Genomic DNA, 21,698 nt, shown 5'->3' with positions numbered 1-21,698 from the left:
CCAAAGCAACTTTTGTGGCTGCAATACCAAGTCATAATAAACTTTGTGCATCGACAGAGAGGCCTGTGTTTGCATGTCTCCTAAAAATTCACCTTGATAAACAAAAACAAAAAATGTGTGGTCTTCAATAGCTTTTTTTTGTAAAGATAATTTTGGTTTGCCTCTTAAAAAATGTGTAGTTGCGGTCATGGCGAACTTTGGATGTCATGCTTGGAAATATGTAGCAAAGCATTTACCATAATTCTTCCATCGACAACAATTCCTACCAAAATCAAAACTAAGCTAAATTGATTTCAAATTCTTTAAGGTGCAACAATTCCCATGAAAATGAAATTTCAGTCTATAATGAAATTCTAGAACCCTTGCAACTTGTACACAACTACTTCCAAGTGTAAGTTAGAAGCACTTCGCAATACAACATCTTTATTGAAGATAAGCATTAATTTGAAGTATATATATATGGTTGTGAATCACCGATTGAGCATTTCAAAACATGACTCAATAATTCTGTCAATAGCTCTAAAATAGATATGCCTCCAATTCTTTTTAATGATTAGGATCCCAAAGAAAACCCAAAATCCAAATGCATAAGAGACAACAACAAATGCATAGAAGAATAAAGGGCTATCGATTATTCTACTCTCTTCCTTTTCTTCCTCATGTCCAGGTTCAATTTGGTTTGGAGTTGAGCAGTTTCTCGGCAGAGGGTCTCCACATAGATCTGGATTTCCATCATAGCATTGCGACTTGAAAGTTGAGAACTGCCGCTCAAATGGGACTCTTCCAGAAAGATTGTTATAGGCAACACTAAATACTGATAGAAAAGTCATTTCAACAAATTCAAAAGGGATTCCCCCACTCAACTTGTTGTGGGAAAGATCCAAGCTCTCCATGTTTTTCAAGTTTTGAAAAGAATTTGGAATAGGGCCTGTTAGAAAATTATTCGACAAGTTCAAGGACCGAAGCTGCGACAATTCTCCCATTTCAAAAGGAATGTTACCTGTCAATTGGTTTGATGACATGTCAATTATAGTCATCATTGAGAGTGGGATACCTTTGTAAGTTTGTACCTCATGTTTTACTCGCAAGTCCGTTTTAATTTCGAATGTAGGCCCTATTCTGGCTTGATGTGTCAGGGTAAACAGTGGAACCTTTTTCATGAAAGAGTTTGAGTCATCAAAACTTGGAGAACTCTTCTTCCATAATGTAATGTTATCAAGGCAGGAGGGAATACCTCCCGAAATATGATTATCAGAGATATCGAAAACTTGCAAACTTTCCATTTGACACATTCTTCGGAGTAGGTGAGCTTCAAAGCGATTTCCACTTAAAAGAACTTGCACCAAGCGAGGATGATCATACAACCACTTTGGAATATTACCAGACAAGTTATTGTTTCGAATATCTAGGATTAGTAGAGAGGGGCTGTTTGATATTGCGGGTGAGATCATTCCTTGAAATTGATTGCCGCCGAGTTGCAAGCACTCCAAGCTTTTCATGTTGGCGTCCCTTGGGAGCATTTCTCCTTCCAATGTATTGTTTGATTGATTTAGATATACCAGTAGGTTGCCATTTCTAGTCAAACTTTGCGGTATTGTCCCTGAGAGCTTGTTATTAGAAAGGTCTAATGCTTCAAAATGTAGATTACCAAAAGACCAAGGAATGATGCCCTGTAATGCATTTGAGGACATGTCAACACTGTATAAGAGTGGAAGAAGATGTCCAATATTTTCGGGAAGAGAACCTTTGACATTATTATTTGACATATCGAAGAGTACAAGTGATGAAGTTCGATTAACATGGCAACCAAGAAAAAGAGAACCATCAATTTTGTTACTTCTCAAGGATAAAGCTCTGATACTCGTGTTGAATAGCAACTGACAAGGTATGCTTCCCTTTATTAAGTTGTGAGACAAGTCTAGCGAGTCCAAGGCAACTTGGGTGGTGATAAAGCTTGGGAGAACGTGACCATTCTTCTTGTTGAGGCTGCAATTCGCCAAGTTCAGATAATTTAGCGGAAAGGTTGGAACCCATGAGGGAGATTCGGTTTCAATTTCCAAATTGCAGTTGCTTGAAAGATCAAGGAACATGAGACTTGAAGCATTGGCAAAAGTAGAAAATGATAAAACCCCATCTAATTGATTGGCCGAAACATCAAACATCACAATCTTGCTTTGATTGGAGAAAATTGATGGAGGTAGATTACCATGAAAGCGATTACTAGAAAGATCAAGGTATCGGAGACATGAAGTATTGGCAAAAGTAGAAAATGATAAAACCCCATCTAATTGATTGGCCGAAACATCGAAATACTCAATCTTGCTTTGGTTGGAGAATATTGACGGAAGTGGATTACCATAAAGACGATTATTTGATAGACGAAGTACTTCAAGGTTTCCAATCATCCCAAGACAAGAGGGAATAACGCCTTCCAATCTATTATTCTGAAGATCCAAATAATCTAGATATTTTAATCGCTTCAGTTCGCAAAAGGCTGCATCAAAGTGATTGAGTGTGAAAAATGAGTTCCAATAATGTAGGATATTATGTATATGCTTAGAAGGCATCAAAATAATGAACAACCTAATATTGAGGTTAGAAAATATTATGACTGATATATTATGAATTATGTGAAACTCTTTGAAGGTAGGATTCTCTGCAAGATCTCAAGGTATGAATTAAGAGTCATTTAGAATTTCAGGAATTAGCCAAAATGAATTGAGCAAATAAAATTAAATGAAGCTGAACAAATTATTATGGGATTAGAAAAGAAAAAAGAGGAAAGTAAGAGTTCTCACGTACCTTCAAGCCTTCCTCCAATTTGCATGTTATACAGTAATAGTTCTTCGAGTTCATCAAATAAGGTGAACAAGGTTACATTTGGATACCATGTACTTATTGATGAAGTGTCGTTGTACTCCCCTGCCCAAGATATTCTGCTAACTCCTCCAGCAATACCGTCACATTCAATTCCGGACACTTCACAACAATTCCTTCCGTCCCAACCCTCAAAGGCTGCACCATTTGTGGAGTTGTTGATCTCCAAGAGAGCTCTCGTCTGTTCTTTGGTGCATCCAGCTGCTTTAACACAAGCCAAAGGGGATGAAGCGATGAAAGCCAAAGCCCAAACAAAAATGACATTTTTAGCAAAACAAGAAGTCTCCATTTCTAAAGTGATTCTCATCGATGCAGCTATGGAAACTGCCTTTATATATATATATAAAATGCAATATTGTTGGCAAGTCTTGAAAATATTAGTCCACGCGCGCATTTTGTGGGGAGCAGTAATGTGTATTGAAAATTGCTTGGAAATTAATTACAACATTTATGAACAACGTACGTAGTACTTTTGGTTTCCTTTTATTTTTCTTTGTTTTTCGAAATTGCAGCTGCTTCCTTTCTAAACTTGAAATTATGACGTACCGAATGCTCCTTTAATTGAGTGTATGATTTTCTTTACGGAAAAGATATTAAATTGTTGGCAATTCTTGAATAATTACAACTACTTTTGGTTTCCTTTTTTCTTTTCTTTTTTTTACTTTTTTTTCTTTCTTTTTAAACTTCAAATTATGACCGAAGACCCCAAACCAAGAAGCACTTAAAAGCTTTAGCCAAAACTAGTATTTTTAAATGTCTAGGTGGGGAAGCACTATTGTACTAGTAATAATTAGGGTTTGTTTGGATTTGTGGTTTTAAAAAGTGTAATTTAAAATGTGCGATTTGAAAAAATGATTTTTAAAAAGGCAGTTAAGCGTTTGACAAAATCGCAGTTTAGCCTTTAAAATCTTAAATTAGCTTTTAAAATTTCGCATTTTCAAAAAAGTATCATCTTAATTGTGAGTGCTCAAATGAAAAAGGTGATGCCATCAGCTTCCGTTGGATTCTACCATCTGCATTAACTTTAGTCAACTACATATAATTTGAGCATTTTTCTTCCTTTTCTTTTTTGAAAATTGTAACTGTTTTAGCAAAACAAGAATAACAAAAATAACAGTTTTAGCAAAGCACGTAAAGCATTATTCAAAAGTAGTTCATAAACATATATATTAAGTCTCTGTTTTCTCCAAACCAAGAAGCACGTAAAGCGTTATTCAAAAGTACTTCATATATATATATATATATATATAAATGTCTAGGTGGGGGAAGCACTAACACTCACCAAAAATTCAATTAGAAAATTTGTCCAAAAGTAGTTCATAATGCAATTGCATAGTCGTTTAATCCCTTTTCATGACTTCCGTGATTTATGCCGTGAATTCGGGAGAGGTATTGATGTGTGACGAAGGAAATGGAGGAGACCCACAGATTAAGATCCTCTCAAATTTTATTTGTGCAACGACTCACTCCAACAAGACTTTTTAGGAGGTCACCAATCTTGATACTATTCTCACAAAAGCACGTTTAACTACGGAGTTTTGATGTGTTTATGGCTATCACGACTTTAAAACGCGTTGTGTCAAAATGAATGGGAATATATATATATAAACATGAAATTATGCCTCAAGACCCAATTTGACAAATGGCAATTAAGTCTCCGTTTTGTCCAAACCGAAAAGCACGTAAAGCATTATTCAAAAGTAGTTCATATTTATATATATAGTTAAAGCATTATTCAAAAGTAGTTCATATACATATATATTAAGTCTCTGTTTTCTCCAAACCAAGAAGCACGTAAAGCATTATTCAAAAGTAATTTGAAAATAATATAGACTCCTAAAATTAACGGCAACCAAGCATGCAACCAAATATGTAAAGCAATAAAGAGATATATATTCTTTATTTTATGTTATTTTATTGTGTTGCATTTCATAAATAAATCAGCATTCATTATATTATTGGAAACAACAGACTTACTTAGGTATTTTTGTATTATTGTTTCCTTCTGTATTATTTATTAATACAAGATTTGAGGATGAAGAGTATCAGGACTATCCAGATGCTTAGATGGATCCTAGTGGCAGTCTTTTGAGGCTAGGCTGCCTCCATTTTGTGAAGTACTATGTTGTAGTTCCTTAGGTTATTATCCAAAGAACAATATTTATATTTCAATTGGTTTGTAATAATCACATTATGATATTTTGGGTTGTAAATTATCTGTGCCAAATATGTGGCACCGGTACTATCTTTGTCTAATTGTTTAATTACGCACTTTTTAATCTATTTTGAAGTATTTTATTTAGAAGTTCTGACGTGTCATTGTTAAATAAAAATACATTCTGCTGCCAATTTATAACTCTGATGAAATCGTAATGTCACATAAAAATCAAAATTTTCACTTACGTACTCATTTCATTTTTGTAAAAGACGGGGCGTTACACAAAAGCATGAGATAGTCGTATGCCAGTGACCGAGCTGATGAGCTCAGGGTTAATCCTGATGTGTGTCCCGCGAACCTTGGTCTCCAAAACCAGAGACTGCTACAGAATGTGAACTTATCTTCAGATTTTTGTAAAACTCACGCACGAGTCGAGGATAAACGTTGCTGGAACTGAACGGACTCAGCCACCCGTTCTCATGAAAAGTCATGTAGATGAAGTCGAATGGGGCCACCATGACCAAATATATATATATATCCCAAAAAGCACCGATTATCCAAAACACAAGTTAGATTCTAAAAAAAAAATGCTAGACCAAAAAATATAGATGCACTTTAATAGTTACGTGACATGTATGCCCAAAATTTATAAAAAAAATAAAAAAATAACACATGCAAAAACTAATATGGGCCAAAAAGTAAAATCACATGCACAACTTAAATGCCAACACTAATTAACAATGCCACGAGCTTAAACATATTCCAACCCCAGCATAATGAATCATCAAGCATATATTCTCAAAATAACACATTATCCATAATCCCTACATTTTCAAAAACATAATCTAAAACAAACCACATAATGAAAGGGAGAAGAATGACATACCTGGATAAATTGTGAGATGAGATAATACAAGAGAACCAAAAAATAAAAACACCAGCGTCTCAAGAGGAAAAACAAGAGAAAACGGGAGGGAGAAGGAAAAACTCAAGGCAAAGAAATAGATGATGGCGGTGAGTAAGAAGAAACTAGAGTTTTAAGCACCCTGGGTTGTGCGTCCGAACGCCATACTTGCACATCTAGATGTGCTTCGCTAAAAAAAAAATACACTGATTAGCGTGTCCGAATGAAAGCTATAGCCGTCCGAATGCTTCACACAAAAACTTAAAAAATTGGAGAAAATAGCAGGTTTTTTTTTTTTTTTTTTTTCCTAATGGTAACTCCAAATCATGCATATATTTAAAATTAATAAAACAATCAAATAACAAATAAAAAATATTCAAAAAATATAATTGAGAGTTTAGTAATTTATGAGCAAAAATTTCTCTGCAGAATAAGAATTTTAGAAAATTTGCTCAACTCATGATATGCATGTCGTGTGTGAAATCTTGCCCAATTAAGGCAACAAGTTCACTGATAAGGTTTAAAACAACTGGATTTTCTAATAAAAGAAAAATTATTGTTTGATGAGTCAAAAGTCAAACCTTATCTTATTAGGGCCTAGCCACCATCATCTGATACACTCCTTCTGAGAAACAACACATTTGATTCTTTAACTTAATCTGTTAGTAACCGTCAATTTCCGCAATGATTTGGTTACAGACTCTTTCTATAGAGACAAGTGCAATAACTTTTTAATAGCACATTCAATAGTGGACTTTTTATCCATATTTTATGAGAATTTATTGTTATTTATTCTTGGTGCTGTAACCTATAAAGAATGCTAGAATTTATAGGTTTTAGGTTCAACTAGCGAGTTGGTCAATTTGACTATCTTTGTGAAAAAAAAAAAAAAAAAACTTGAGGGAGCTTTTGATAGTGTACAAAGAGTAATTTGCATGAGATGAATAAATTATTAAGCTTCAGATGTGTAACAGTCTGCCAACTGGAGCTCGTTACTGTTGACACGTGGAAGGGCAAGGGACGTGAGGAAGTGACTTGGCAGCTACACAAGGCCATACGTCATGCAGCATGTGCGCTTATAGTTGGCCATCCATTTCAGTAATTCTAGTATTACCGTTAAGACTCCTATTGATTCTGATAGTTCATTTCCGTTAACTCTGTTTGGATAGTGTTAGCTTCGGTTAGGGGGTATTGGGTTAGACCATAAAAGGGAAGCTAAGATGAGAAGGGAGGCATCGAAATTGATTGTAATCCTTTGGATCGTTTGGATGTTCCTTGGCCCCTCGAAGTGCCAAGATCTCCCATTCTGCTATTTCAATACAAATTTACATTTCCTTTGATCTCTCATTCATCTCTCTTTCTATTTTCTTCTTTAATTCTCATTAAACATCTAAATAGTCAATTTGACTGTTACAAGATGCAGCGGAAAAATTAAGATATCTTATCAATGCACAAAGACTGAGATACCAATTATAAAGACATGAGATATTTGAAAAACTAACAATATATAAATATATATATATATATATATATATATATATCTTCATCTCCCCCTTTTTTTATATTAAAAAAAATACACATTCAATTAAAAACATACAAAATAAAAGAAAAGAACAAGCCATCAGTTACGGCCATCAGAGTGAACAGAATGAAAAAGAAAGAAAGGATAACAAGACATCATGCTACGTCTAATCCAAGAAAAGAGTAAAAAAAAAAAAAAAACACAAAGAGTTGTCCCTGAATGGTAGCTGTCTACCGTGGGAAGTAAAGGTGCATAAGCGGATGGTTATTAACAAAAAATAACCGATAACTGTTAATAACTGCTAATAACTATTAATAATTACTAATCGAAAAAATCGAGAAACAAAAAATAACTGCAACATGATAACCGGATAACCAAGTATCCGGTTGCAGTTACCAGTTATTACATTTTAAAAAACCGGTTAATAACCGAGTAAGTGTAACCAGTTTTTATTATTATATGAAATTATAATTTTAATGACGTGCCTAACGTCACAAATTGACACGTCACTACATTTAGTGGTGTGCCAAATGTGACGCGTTACTAATTAGTGACGCATCAAATTAAATACGTTACTAAATGTTGTGACGCGTTTTCAACGTCTTGAAATTGTAAGTCGCCAACGGAATTTTAGCTACGTGCTAATTTTGGTATGTCACAAAATTTAGCGAGCCACTAAATTCCCGTTTAGAAAAATTATTATTGTTTTAGTTACGTGTCAAATGTTTGGGACATCACTAATTGTTAAATTTCTCCTAAAAAAAAAAAAAGAAAGAAGAAAGAACATAAACTATTTTCGCTTCTGTTCTTTTTTTTGGTTTTTTTTAAGATCTTTCCCAGTTCAAATAAAAAATCTTGTCTTCATTGTCTGCAATCAAAAATCTCACTACAACAGGATGCTCTGATCTTGCATCTCCTCCGATCATGTGAGCAGCACCTAACCACATACACAAAAATCCAGAATTTGATTTCTATTTCCTAACCACAGCAACATGTGAGCAGACACTACATTCCAATGACTCCCATTCCTCAAACCCTCTGATGAACCACATTCTTGCTCAGCCTTACTCTGCACTGACAACAAATTGCAAACAATTCAAACTAAAATTCTATGTTTCACACACCCATTCATTTCTTCCACATAAAACTAATCGAAACGCAACCCCAAATCACTTCCAAACAAACAGTCAATCCAATTAACTAAAACAAAATGAACAAAAATCAGAAATACCCATTAAGAAAAGAAAAAAATTGAATTGAAAGCTGAATCAGAAATACCTTGGTTTCACTCTCCATTCTCTGCAAGTTTCCAAACTTTTTTCATCTCTCTGAACGACTGAACCCACAACATTCAGAATAACAGCAACGAAGCAGATCTACACCGGCACATGCAATAAACAAAGACTACTGAGAACAACGGCAAACAGAGCAGATCTGCAACAATATACACCAAAACCAAATATTATACAACCAAAACAAAATCTCTCAGAAAGGGGGAGCCAAAATAACCCAAGAACAAGCGGAATCAAAAACAATGGAACTTTTAAACTATATTACCTCTTATCCTATCTCATATAACAAATCCCATAAAAATGTACAGATGGAGAGAGAGAGAGAGAGAGAGAGAGAGAGAGAGAGAGAGAGAGAGAGAGAGAGAGAGAGAGAGAGAGAGAGAGAGAGAGAGAGAATACGAACAGAGAACGCCGAAGAGAGAGAAACTGCAGGAGAGAGAACGTGCCCGAAGAAGGACGGCCGACGACACTGTGTGAGAGAGAGAGAGAGGCGTTGGGGACGGGAATACAGAAGAAAGAAAAAGCAGGGGAGAAGATAAAGAAGAGGAAATTTTATATATATATAAAAAGGGAAAACGAAAATTAGTGACGTGCAAAATTGACAGGTCGCTAATTAGTGATGTGTTAAATTTCGCATTCGTGGTGGCCTGTTTGCTAGACAGTTTTAGGTTGTATGGATCTTTCGTGCTAGACAGTTTTCCAAGCTTATGTTGTTAATCGTGAATACTTGATGATTAATTCATCCAAAATAAAATAAAATTGATAAGTACAGCAATTTTATAAAAAAGCACTGGCGGATGCAGCCCAACTACAAAAAATATACAAGAGTAATTCAAATTAGGGTTGATCCAATAATGACTTTAAAAGTCATGTTACATTTGGGAGGATAAGAGAGAAATAAGAGTATTGCATATAGCATTATTCATATGTGTGTGTTTGAGTTTATCTAGGTTTGCATTTAACCATCTAGGTTATTTTGGATGGCTGAGACTTTTTATTATTTTCAAGGATTAGGATGTAGTCTTTATTAGATTTTCGAGGCTAGAAGAGTTTGCTTTAATTGTTGTAGCTAATTATTACTCAGCTTTGATAATTTTCAGTAGAGAAACTTATTTTCTTTCTTTTCCCATTGCTGTATAGCCTAGAAGACCAGCCTCTTGGCAGTGATTTTGATCTGAATTACTCTCTTTGATCTTGAAATATCTCTAGCACAAACAGATCTATTTTCATGGGTATCTCCTACATCACATCCACACACACCCCCTATTGAGTCTAGAACCCATGACCTCAACGTTCACCTTATTTTTACATGAAAAAGAGATGTTATTTGGGTTAAAGCTCATTGACACCAGAAAATATGTATGTTATTTGAAGTTGTACATCTACATGTCATTAGTATCTCATTGCGTTTGACAAATATATGGCTGTTTTTCTATGTATGTATACTGCACCCTGTTCACTGTGTTGAAACATAAGTTGGCAGTTGGCCAAATCATAGTAATTTATTGATGGAGGCATTGAGCTATTTGATTAGTAAGTCATTGGATGCAGGGCTTCAAGAAGTTTCTGAGATTGTGATAACCATAATGGTGACATTGTTCCCTTTTGGAAACTTTATGAAACAATCATTCTTGTTATTATGAGTTTTGAGCTGTGTCCAGCTTGAAGGTAGACTGGGAAAAATAATCAGGTTATTATGAGTTTTGAGCTGTATACAGCGTGATGCAAATAATCAGGTTTTTAATTTTAATTTTGTATTTTTCTGGCTAGCAGAACTCAGGTGTTTGTTGCTTCATAGTTTGCTGGTTTATGAATCTCTGTTACAAGAAGTTGTACTGGTTTGTGTCATTGACATACCATTCCGAAACCTATGAATTGGACAAAATGTATTAAAATGGAATTTGTTTAGCCCAAGTCATGTGCTTGGAGCAAGAAAAAAAGGGTGAATTCAAATTCAATTCAAACCCATGAATTGAATAGAATTAGAATTTTTGTGAACCGGTCAACCAAAGATCATACCAAATCTAATTTGAGAAGAAGAATAAAACACTACTGCTTTCATATTGAGGATAGCAATTAGTCTTTAATGATATTTTTAACTTCATTATTTTTTCATGTGAGTGTAACCGGTAACGTCTTCTTCTGTAATTTATATAGCATAGAACTTAGTTGTCAATTTTGTGCTTGACCTGCAAAGTTTTTGTTGTTTCAAAAGTAATTTTTCACTGTAACTATTTAGGTAGCACCCAGAAGTACATTGTTGCTAACTACATTACTATCCTTTTTGTCATATTTCGTCTTCTTTGCAGGTAAATTGCTTTGTAAGAGGAGTAGATGGCTTTTTTGTTTAAGGGGATGAAAGAGGAGGCATCTGAATGCCCCTTTGATGCAAAGAACATTCAGAGATGTCCATTTTTGAGGAACATCAACAAACCCACTTGCTTTTCCTTCTCTTCAGCGAATTTCCTCATTCCTGTAAGTTCTATTTCTTTTCTCCTTTATTTCGCTTTACCATTTGTTTAGTTTCTTCTTAATCTTTATTAATAGATGATGATTTATCAATATGCTTTGATATTGAGATTGACTGTGTTTTATTTTCTTCAGGCCCAATTTTGACATGGCGTTTAGCCTCTTTCATGGGAAGGATGGGGTTGTTCCACTCTCAGGGAGATCTAATGTTCATAGTGACATTCCAGAACCTGAGCCTTCACCTTGTTAGAAATAAGGAGAAGGAGATGGATGTCTGTAATGGAAGAGGGAGAGAACACAAAGGTAAACAAAGGACTACATCTTTACTGATTTCCTTACATGCTTGATTACAAACTAGTCTAATATATTGACTTAACAAAAAGGTAAAGACTAGAGTACAAAGAGATAAATTAAAGGTTAATAACATGGTGGTATGGGTTGAGGAATGGCTTGACCAGAGGGATGGCTTGCTGCTGCAATGGTGACTTGTGTTTGTGGAAGACTTGTTGATGCAGAGATGGTGAGGTTGCTGCAGACTTGTTGATGCTGATGAGTGGTTAACTTGGTCCTGAGGTTTATCCTCTAATACACCTTAGTTCAACCCTTTAGCAGCAAAAGCAGCCACCATAAGTTTGTCAGCATTTGGTTTGGGAGGGCCATTTGGCTTTGTTAACTTCTCTGAGAAGTACTGGAAGAAGCAGAAGAAGTCTGAGCCGTCCAGCAAGAGGGAACCCTCTTCTGATGTAGATTTACATCCTTTTGCCTAGGCTAACATTTTATTCTGAAAAAGGAAGTGATTTTGGGAAAAATTGCACTAGGGTTTGTTAACCAATGCATGGGTGCTGTGGGATAATAAAATCTGTTATGGGATTCGAATATCCAGTTTAGGAAATTAATTCATAATTTCATCAGTGTTTGAGATGTTGCATCAGTGTCATTCGATAAACCTCACTAGAAAGTTGTGACGAGCATCAATGTAGAGGAAATAATTTGACAGGCAACGGTCCAATCCGGCAACTCACAGAAGAATATGTAAAAATGCTTGTTGAATCATGCCCTATGCTCTCAATTTCAAATAAATAATTAATTTCTTGTTGCAAACCTGACTGAGACTGCTTTTTGTTTCTGATCAACCATGCAGAAAGGAAATGTATCAAAACACGGGGCACTGGGAAATGCTTGGTTAAAAACAGGAAACTGCCCAATTGGCAAGACCTACAGAGCAGTCAGCCGTGTCCTCCCTCTTGTGGCAACAGCTCTTGAAACATGATTCATCAACTCTTGTGGCCACCACATGGTATGAAGTTTAGATGCCCTCCAGCAGTTGCTACAAGTAAGACTATCAATTTTTGACACGACCTGCAAACTTGACACGAAATTAAAAAATTAAGGTTAAGCTTAAAAGTGTTTGGGTCATAAAAGGGTTGACCTGTTAAACCCGTTTAATAAAATGGTCATTATCAGGTCAACTTGTTTGACCCGTATATTTAAAAATTATTTTTCTACATTAAAAATTAAATCTACCCGGCCACTCGGGGTGGCTGCGCGCCACCCCAGAGTTGTCTAGGGGTGGCGCGCGGCCACCCCCAGTGGCCTGGGGTGGCCATCGGGCCACCCCTGGATCTTCCACGGGTGGCCCGAAGGCCACCCCCAAAGGGGTGGCCGGCCCCTTCAGTTTTTTTTTTTTTTTTAAAAAAAAAAAAAATAAATAAGTATTTTTATTTTTTAAAAAAAAATTATATTTTTTTATTACGGTGGACACATGTCGCCATCTTATTGGCGACACGTGTCGCTGACGTGGCATTTGACGGAATCTGTTAAAAAATTTAACATAATTTGACGCCAGGGATCGATTTGTAATTATTGCATATCACGAGGACCTCCCATGAACTTTTTAAACCATAGGGAGTGAAAAATAATTATGGTATACCACAGGGACCAACGGTGCAATTATCCCTTTAAATAAAGACTAAAATGCCCTTATCTATTTTTTTTTTATATATACAGCTTAGAAAAAAAAAAAAAAAACTTGTAGTGTATTTTTTGTAAAGTTTTTTTTATTATATATGGACCATTCTATTCAATTTTTAGTAAAGATTCAATTTTTACATATAAATTATTTGGTTGTTGAACAATTAATTTTAAATGATCATTTGTTAAACAAAATCAAAGGGTCTTGTCATTTCTCCCCTATCCGTGGAAGATTATTCTCATTTTTTCTCACAAAGTCTAGGTACAGCCACTACAAGAATCTGCTTCATTAGCGTCCAACTTTTAGCGGCAACACCAAAATAACCGCTAATAATAAGTCATTAGCGGCGACTTTTAAAAGTCGCCGCTAATAATTGACTATTAGCAGCGACATTTGTGTCGCCACTAATAGTGGATGCTAATACAAAAAATCATTGATATTAGCATCGACCTAAAAGTCGACGCTAATATGTTGCCACTAATAACAGAATCTGTCAAAAAATTTAACTGAATTTGACACTAGGGATCGATTTGTAATTATTGCTTACCACAAGGACCTCCCATGAACTTTTTGAACCATAGGGAGTGAAAAATAATTATGGCATATCACAGGGACCAATGGTGCAATTATCCCAAAAATTAATAATAAAAGTATTCTTAGCTTTTGTTGGAAGATATTAGCGGCAACATTTAAATGTTGCCGTTGATAATAGATCAGTAACGGCGACAATATAGGTCGCCGCTATTGACCCTACATAATTAAAAAAAAAAATCATAAAAATGAGAAATATTAAAAATACTAAAAAAAAAAACAAACACGAATGTGAGTTAAGAATCTTGAATGTACAATATTCGGCGCTTATCAGATTCGATTGATCCTAATGCATTAGTCTGATCAATCATGATAGAGTTCGATCGATCAAACTTGACATAGTTAAGGTTCGATTGAATGTCCAATCGATCATAATGTGCTAGTCCGATCGATCATGATAGGATAATAGAATCGATAGAAGATCGAATCAATCCTAGTGCAATACTTCGATTGATCGAACATCAAATCGATCCCAGTGCATTAGTCTGATTAATCATGATAGGGTTTGATCGATCAAACTTGACACAGTAAAGGTTCGATTGATCATAATGTTCTAATCTGATCGATCATGATAGGATTGATAGAAGATCTAATCAATCTTAGTGCAATACTTCGATCGATCGAACATCAAATCGATCCTAGTGTATTAGTCTGATCGATCGTGACTCTATGGATTTTGTATTATTAGTGTGCATTAGTCCGATAAATCGTGATAAGAACATCCGATTAATCATTGCAGATTAGTCCAATGGATCATTACTCTATGGATTTTGTATTATCCTAGTTTATTAGTCCGATCAATCATGATAGGAATTTAGGATCGATCGGACTAATGCACAATGATCAATCGAATGTTCAGAGACCTTAACATGTCATATGGATCAAGACATCCGATGGACCCTAGTGCATTTGTAAAGACCAAGAAAATAAATAAAGAATTTAGTAATTAGTAAATTACGTTTATTAAATAGATGGGACAAATAATTATATTATAAGTAATAATATTTATGTTATTGAAAATAAAATAAGTCTTAGATAAAATAGTAGAATTAGAATAATAATAATAATAATATGTCCTAGTAGAATAAATAATTAATTGTATAGGTAAATTGTAGTTAAAATAAATGTGGGGTTATAAATTAATTGTTAAAAGATAGAGTTTTAATATGGTGGGGTCCTAAAGTAATTTATGGAAGTCTAGGCATTTAAATAAAATGTAATCTCCCCTGCCACGTGTCAACACCTGCTTGGCTAGGAGAAAATAACCTTATCTTCTCCCAACCCCTCACAATGGGACAAGTGTCCCACTCCTTCTCTTTCTTCCCTTTCTCTTTCCTTTTGTCTTTCTTTCTTTTTCTCTTTTCTTCTCTCCCTCACCCGGACAGCCCACTCCCTCTTATGAGTGGGCGTCGGTTCGGTAGGCGGTTAATTCGGTCGGTTAACCAACTTTTGTCGGAATGTAGTCGGTAAATTTATTTCGGTTAAGTCGGTTAAGCGGTTAATAGGCGGTCGGTTAAGTCGGTTAAGCGGTTAATAGGTGGTCGGTTTAGTCGGTAGAGCGGTTAATAGGTGGTCGGTTAAGTCGGTAAGGCGGTTAATAGGCGGTTGGTTAAATCGGTTAACATTCGGTTAAAATGGGTAATGAAACGACGTCGTTTTGATTTTTTTAAAGGAAAAAAAATGATCATACGTTTCGTTCTTACTAAAACGACGTCGTTTTGTTTTATGTTGGTTCGGTTAATCGGTCGAAATAGAATTCGGTTCGGTTACCGCTTAAAAGGCGGTTCGGTTCGGTTCGGCTGCCGATCTGGCTTTCGGAATAAAACTTTATACCGACTACCGAACCGAAGTTAGTCGGTTAAAGTCGGTAGACGGTCGATGGCGGTTTGGTTTGGTTCGGTAAGCGGTCGGTAGGCGGTAGGCGGATAATTTGCCCGCCCCTACTCCCTCTTTTCTTTTCCTCTTCCTTTCTTTTCTCTCCCCCTCTTCTCTATAGCAGCACGATCTCCTTCTCCCCTCTCTTCCATTTTCTTCCTCCTTTCTCTTCGTATCACACACACGCACTCCCGAATGAAGAGACACAAGGAGACCGTGTGGAGAGCAGTTTGTGAGAGTGAGATTTTGAGATGGAGGGTGTGATGGGTTTCGGCCATGGGAATTTTTGTAAGGTAAAATTTTCTAGCTTCTTGTATTTCCATTTTACCCATTGAATATATGTTTTGAAATCTGGTTTCTTGGGGTTTTTGTTGCGTTTTCCGTACGGGTCTTCTCTTTGGGTTGTTTGTAGCTACCAGTATGTGTTGCTAATTGTGTGGATTTGTCGTATTTGGGTTGAAGGAACCGATTATGGAAGTTGATTTTAGGTTTTCATTTAAGTGGTGATTTTTGGTAAGCTTCTAGAATGGTTGAATCGAATGGTGTGGTTTCAGCGGTGGTAGATGCTTGTGGTTAGGTGTTGGCCGAGTGGTGTTTGCTCTTGGGGGTTTCGGTTTTTTATGGGTTTTGGCCGAATCAGTGGGTTGTTGAAGCTTGAATTTATTTTCATGTTTTGGTTGCTAATTTCCATAATTGGATTCAGTTGTGGGAATAAAATTTGGTGGGTGATTTTTGGATAAAATTCTGGATTTTTGTTGGTGGCCAATTTGATGAGGTTTTCTTGAGTCTTGTAAGTGGAATTTGGTTGTGAATGGGGGCTGATTTGGAGTGATTATGATGGTGTTGAAGTGTTGAATGTTGTTTATGTGTTGGTTGGTTGGTTAGAGTAGGGTTTGAAGTTGATGTATTTAGACCCTTTTTGTATAAATGACAAATACGGTTAGAAGTTAAAGTTGGACCTTTATTATGCTTATTTGAACCGAATGAGATCAAATGACTTTAGTTTTGGTACTAAATGAGGAAGTGAAACAAACAATGAAGAAAAAAAATGAATAATTAAATGAGTAAAGTGTAATAAACGAATATATGTATTACAATATATGATTGTAAGTTAGTTTAATAAGAGTTATTAAATTATAATGTTAAATAAAATTAAAAGTCCTAAATCTAAACTACTTACATTGTTAGTAATTAATAAGGATAAAGCATTAATTATATTAGTAACTGTATTTAAGGATAAGAAAAGAAATAGGCTACAAACCTAAAGTCTAATATTTATATCATAGGGGACAATGATTAAGATAAGAATGCCAAAGAGTTGTAAATGGTCCAAATAACCCTAAGCCGATAAATATAAATTAGTAAGGTTATAGAGATACCTAAATAGGCTCCAGGTCCATTTGGTAATGTAACTAAGTAATTAATGCACCTACCTAAGTATTACAAATACCTTAGAACGTTATGAGGTTATGCTTAGCTTAGTAAGCTTTCTATACATATATGTGTATATATATATATATATATGGACTAAATATTCTTAGTTAGCCTAAGCGGATAAACAAATTGTAAGACTTAATAGTTAATAATGATAATATGGTAATTAGGTATCTAATTCACTTATTGGGTACACAAAGTGTTTTAGTGTATCATCGGTTAGATTTAAGAGTTGTATATGTATATGTATATATATACATACGCATATACGCATGTATCTGCGTTAAAAATATATTGTTAACTTAGTAAATAAGCAATACACTATAAAAAGGGTTAACATAAATGATGAGGTGCAACGATAATAAATAAGCTAGTAAAAAAAAGAGTAAATACATTTTATGTTAATAAACAAGATACAATGGGAACCAAGAACCAACGGTAAACCTAATGATAGCTAATGATACGTAGCTAGTTTTAGAAGCGAGTAATGCGACGTGTGAGCACGCGGGTAGTTTATGTGTCATAGAGTATAGGTTCAATAGCATAGTCTAATGCCATAAATGTTTGCAGGCACGTGTCGTGATTGGAAACTTCAACGTATTTTCCAATCTAGAGTTCAAGTAACTAGAACACGGAAGAATGTTGGAGTCATGAGTCCAATGCAGCCAAAGTGAGTATTCTACTCACTGAGAAGTATTATTTTCATATATGATGAATTGCAAAATATATATATTGTTTTACAAACTTGAACCAACAGTATGTTGATTATGATCTGTTTTGGATGATTTGAGTACTTTAGAGTATATTGAAATTATGATATGATGTTTTGAAGTATGAATATGATATGTGATTTTAGAGTGAGTATAAGTTGGAGATTTAAGTTATGTAAATTGTTTAAGAAATGACATGTAGAATTGTTTATGTTTTATAAAGAAAATATGTGTTAAAGGCATGATTCATGAAATGAAATGTATATTGTTTTAAGGCATGAGACATACGCATATGAACGCTAAACGTGCATCGAAGTGAGGTTTATAGCCCACGAGAAACTATGCTTGGGGTAACACCCATGATGCTTGGGGTAACTCCCATGATGCTTTGATTAATTTCTATGATGCTTGGATTAATTACCATGATGTTCTTGGGGTAATTCCCATGATGTGCATTGCATGATCATTTATAGCATGGTTTTGATGAGTTATGTTTTTATACTATGGGTAGTTTTGCTAGACGTATTAGTATGCATAAGAGTCTTATATGGGGAAGAACTTACGTATATTTCTATTGGATGATTGCATGATTTAAATGCCATTGTTTTCTATAATGAATCTTCTACGTATAATCTTAGATGTCTAGTATGTTTAAATGTTTTCTAATAGTCAGTGTTTACTATATCAGCTATAGGAGTTTTCAAACAAAAGTTTATAAAAATTGGTAGCTGTTATAGTGTATGCATGACTAAAAATGAAAAGTTAGTTCTTTGCGAAAACTCAGTGAATAGTATACCTCTAAGGTCTTAGTGTAATTATTTATACTAAGACGGTGGGCTCGTAATTTCACTTATACGGATGTGGCAAACCCCCACAACCGTATAGATGCTATTTCTTTGGCTGCAGGTACTCCGGTCGTAGTTGATGACATAGTAGAAGTGTACTTGAGATATTATGACCAAAGCTCGCCGCGACAATCATAATTGCGGGACCATAGGCGTCCTCTGTTTTATGGGTTTTTTATAGCTCATGACGCCCGTGTCACTTGTTATTGTATAAAGTCATTTATGTTATGTATTTAATTTGAAGAAAGACTTAAATAGATAGATGTAATGTTGGCTCTTGTTTATGTTTAATTTATGATAGATATTTAAGTTGTGATTTCCGCCATTAGGTTTATGTTTTTCGCTGCATAGTTAATAGATGTTATACTCTGATTTACCAGGTACATATTATGGGGTATATACCATATGTTGACTTTGCGACATATCGTCGTGCCACTGTGAAGATCCGTTTTATTTTAAGAGATTAATGTATATGAAAATATTTTGTATAAAAAAAGAAAAGAAAATAAAGGGGTCGTCACATCATTAGTTCGATCGACCGTTATACGATCAAATAATCGATCAAACTTGCCATAGTGAAGGAGGTATTATTTTTTTCAAAAAAAAATTAACTATTTTTTTTAAAAAAAAAAATTGTTGGACTAATTTTTTTTCTATTAGTTTTAATTTTTTTTTAAAAAAATTTTACTGGACGAATTTAATATTTATTTTTTTACGACCAATCGTGATACAATTAGATTTTTTTTTTTTTTTTTTTTATTTATTCATGATCTATTGCGGCGACATATAAAAGTCGCCACCATTCGCTGATAAAAACTTGTTTTTTGTAAAAGAAAAGAAAAGAAAAGAAAAAAGCGGCAAGCTGAAATTAAAGCGGGAGACTCAAATTTCTCTGAAAAATGAAAATTTCGCACCGTTTTGATTGAAAATTTTGCCTTGAAGCCCCTCTCTCTCGTCCTCTCGTCTCTCTCTCTCTCTCTCTCTCTCTCTCTCTCTCTCTCTCTTGTGTTTTGTATTTCTCTGCACCCTACTCCCCACGATTCACACTCCCTTAGGCTCACACGAACCCTCTCTTCAGTCTGGACTGGTACGTGCTGGAGGGGCAGATCGTCAAGCACACCATGCGGGATCTGATCCGGTCGGTCCGGGTCGTCGGGCACAAGGTTTGGGGGTTTAGTCAATGTTTTTGCTAATTGTGTATTTGTTTTGGTTTCAATATATGGAATTGGAAGCTGATTATTGGGGGATTGGATAATTTTGAGTGGAAGGAAACATGGAATCTGTTTAGTTTCTTCTGTTGATGGATTAAAGTCGATAGCTTGAGGACGGTTGATTAAGTTAATTGGGATTTGTAGTACTACAATTTGAATGCTAACTGTTGGGGAATCTGGGGTGTTTCGATGTGCAATACATTTGAAAGCTTTGTGCAACACTTTTTTGGGAGTTTTTCTTTAAACTAAAGATGGCATCTAAAGAAGCTTTTAGAATATTGCATCTGATAGTAGTCTGAATCTCATTACATATTTTTTGAAATTCTTTCTTGAACTCTATCTTATAAAAAAGAATTTTTTTTTTGTTCAAACTCTTCATGCCCAAGCATTCGCATCTGTAAGAATTCAGTTTTTTCGGTTTTTTTTTTTCCTGGGTGTATAGGTGTTGATTGTGAAAATTTGATGGTGGGTGAAGTTTTTCTTTTGTTTGCTGGCTTTTGGAATTTGAGTTTCTATTCGTGGATTAAAGTTGATTAGCGAGGGCTTTTGATTTCAGTTTTGGATTTGGTCGCTAATTTGGGAATTAATCATTGGCTGGGTGGGTTTGGGGATAAAGTTTCCATCTTTGAGTGTTGGTGCTGGTTTGGTTAGTTTTGATTTGTTAGTTTTTTTTTTGGGTATATGGAAGCTGTGTGACTATCATGATAATGTACGTTTATAGGGAAGGTCTGTAGTGATTGAATCTTCAAGCATATTTTCTATATTCACGCAGGAATTATATGTAGGAATAAAAATATCAGAATGGGAAAAGATATTCAGGTCTTCTGATTGAATATTTGCTAATTAGTTATTGTCGCTTGGGAATCTTGTCTTGGTTCCTTGAAATACTTGTATATTTCCTAGGTGTTCGTTAATTAGTTGTGATGAATTATCCTTTATCCCTATTGTGATTCAAATGAAGGTTTTCTCAATGAATTTATTTATTAAATAATTGGAGTTGCTCTATGCAGGATTTAATGTGGAGACGGTGGAATATAAAAACATCAGCTTCACTGTTTGGGATGTTAGGGGTCAGGACAAGGTACATGTCTTTGTTTGTGTCTGTAAAAAGGTTGTTTACAGTTATCTGTGGAAAATTTGGAAATATATCTGTCTGTATGCTGCATGGAGTCAAAATTCCTAGAAATGATGTCCCAAATATATTGAAAATGCTTGAAACAGCAAGGTGAACTTATCCATGACTAGAGTGAACTTATGTGTTCAAATTTCAGTTTCTTGTATTTTTATCCTTCTTTGGTTGTGTGAATTTATGTCTTCTAAAGTTTGGCAAGGAGGTACTCGGTCATGCTTCTAAGGTGGTGCTTACCAAGGATACTACTATGAGTGTTGGTGGTGGAAGTACACAGGAAGCAGTAAACAATAGAGTTGCACAGATTAATTAGAAATCTAATTGAGGTATACATCTCTCATCCTCTCTTTGACCCACTCGTGCATACACTAGTGAGTACTTGGTTCATTTTGATCATTTTTAGGCTAATGAAAGTGGTATGCTCATGCAGGCTGCAGAGCAAGACTATGAGAAGGAAAAATTAAATGAAAGGATTGCGATATTGTCAGGTGGTGTTACTGTGATACACGTAAATTACCAATTGCTGGTTGTAAAAGTGATTTGTATTTGTAAATAATAATCTTGTGCTGAAGAAATGTATCATATTGTATATTCTAGTCCATACTCAAGGAAATATATATTCTAGTCCATATGGTTATTTCATAACATATGTGTTTTGATCTTGTAATTTTAGTTGATGATTGTTTAGATTTTGGGGTTGCTAGGTGGT

At 35.0% G+C, this 21,698-nt stretch overlaps 1 protein-coding gene and 3 long non-coding RNA genes across 5 annotated transcripts in view; 2 read left to right on the top strand and 2 right to left on the bottom strand.

The window, feature by feature from the left end:
* LOC133854800 (uncharacterized) overlaps positions 1–9,347 on the bottom strand; it is an 81,272-nt gene extending 71,925 nt beyond the window's left edge. Inside the window, exons 1-3 of one of the 2 annotated variants that reach the window (XR_009896859.1) lie at positions 9,157–9,347; positions 8,740–8,895; positions 8,302–8,530 (exon numbers count right to left, since the gene is read on the bottom strand). This is a non-coding gene — a long non-coding RNA (uncharacterized LOC133854800). Of the gene's footprint in view, positions 1–8,301; positions 8,531–8,739; positions 8,896–9,156 lie in introns of those variants that run through there. The other variant, XR_009896860.1, reaches the window with a different exon arrangement.
* LOC133854491 (receptor-like protein 56) lies at positions 397–3,166 on the bottom strand. The gene is made up of 2 exons (XM_062290722.1): positions 2,803–3,166; positions 397–2,494 (listed from the first exon to the last, which is right to left on the bottom strand). The coding sequence occupies exons 1-2, from the start codon at positions 3,164–3,166 to the stop codon at positions 471–473; spliced, it is 2,388 nt and encodes a 795-aa protein (XP_062146706.1). The 3' UTR covers positions 397–470.
* Positions 9,348–15,733: 6,386 nt separating the features above from the next.
* LOC133853795 (uncharacterized) lies at positions 15,734–18,967 on the top strand. Its single transcript, XR_009896743.1, has 3 exons — positions 15,734–15,953; positions 17,665–17,764; positions 18,690–18,967. It is a non-coding gene; the product is annotated as an uncharacterized LOC133853795 (long non-coding RNA).
* A 589-nt stretch (positions 18,968–19,556) lies between these two features.
* Positions 19,557–21,698, top strand: LOC133853670 (uncharacterized). Its single transcript, XR_009896699.1, has 4 exons — positions 19,557–19,812; positions 20,871–20,941; positions 21,183–21,315; positions 21,420–21,698. It is a non-coding gene; the product is annotated as an uncharacterized LOC133853670 (long non-coding RNA).

This window comes from Alnus glutinosa, chromosome 13 (assembly GCF_958979055.1).
Source record: "Alnus glutinosa chromosome 13, dhAlnGlut1.1, whole genome shotgun sequence".
NCBI lineage: Eukaryota > Viridiplantae > Streptophyta > Magnoliopsida > Fagales > Betulaceae > Alnus > Alnus glutinosa.
This window is presented reverse-complemented; position numbering and strand designations above follow the sequence as displayed.

What these genes read in the sequence shown, in the direction of transcription:
- LOC133854491 (XM_062290722.1), bottom strand. Translation starts at nt 3,166, where the DNA reads ATGGAGACTTCTTGTTTTGCTAAAAATGTCATTTTTGTTTGGGCTTTG. An exon ending in AATTGGAGGAAGGCTTGAAG is followed by an intron (nt 2,495 to 2,802) that starts GTACGTGAGAAC and finishes ACTTTGATGCAG; the next exon opens with CCTTTTGCGAACTGAAGCGA.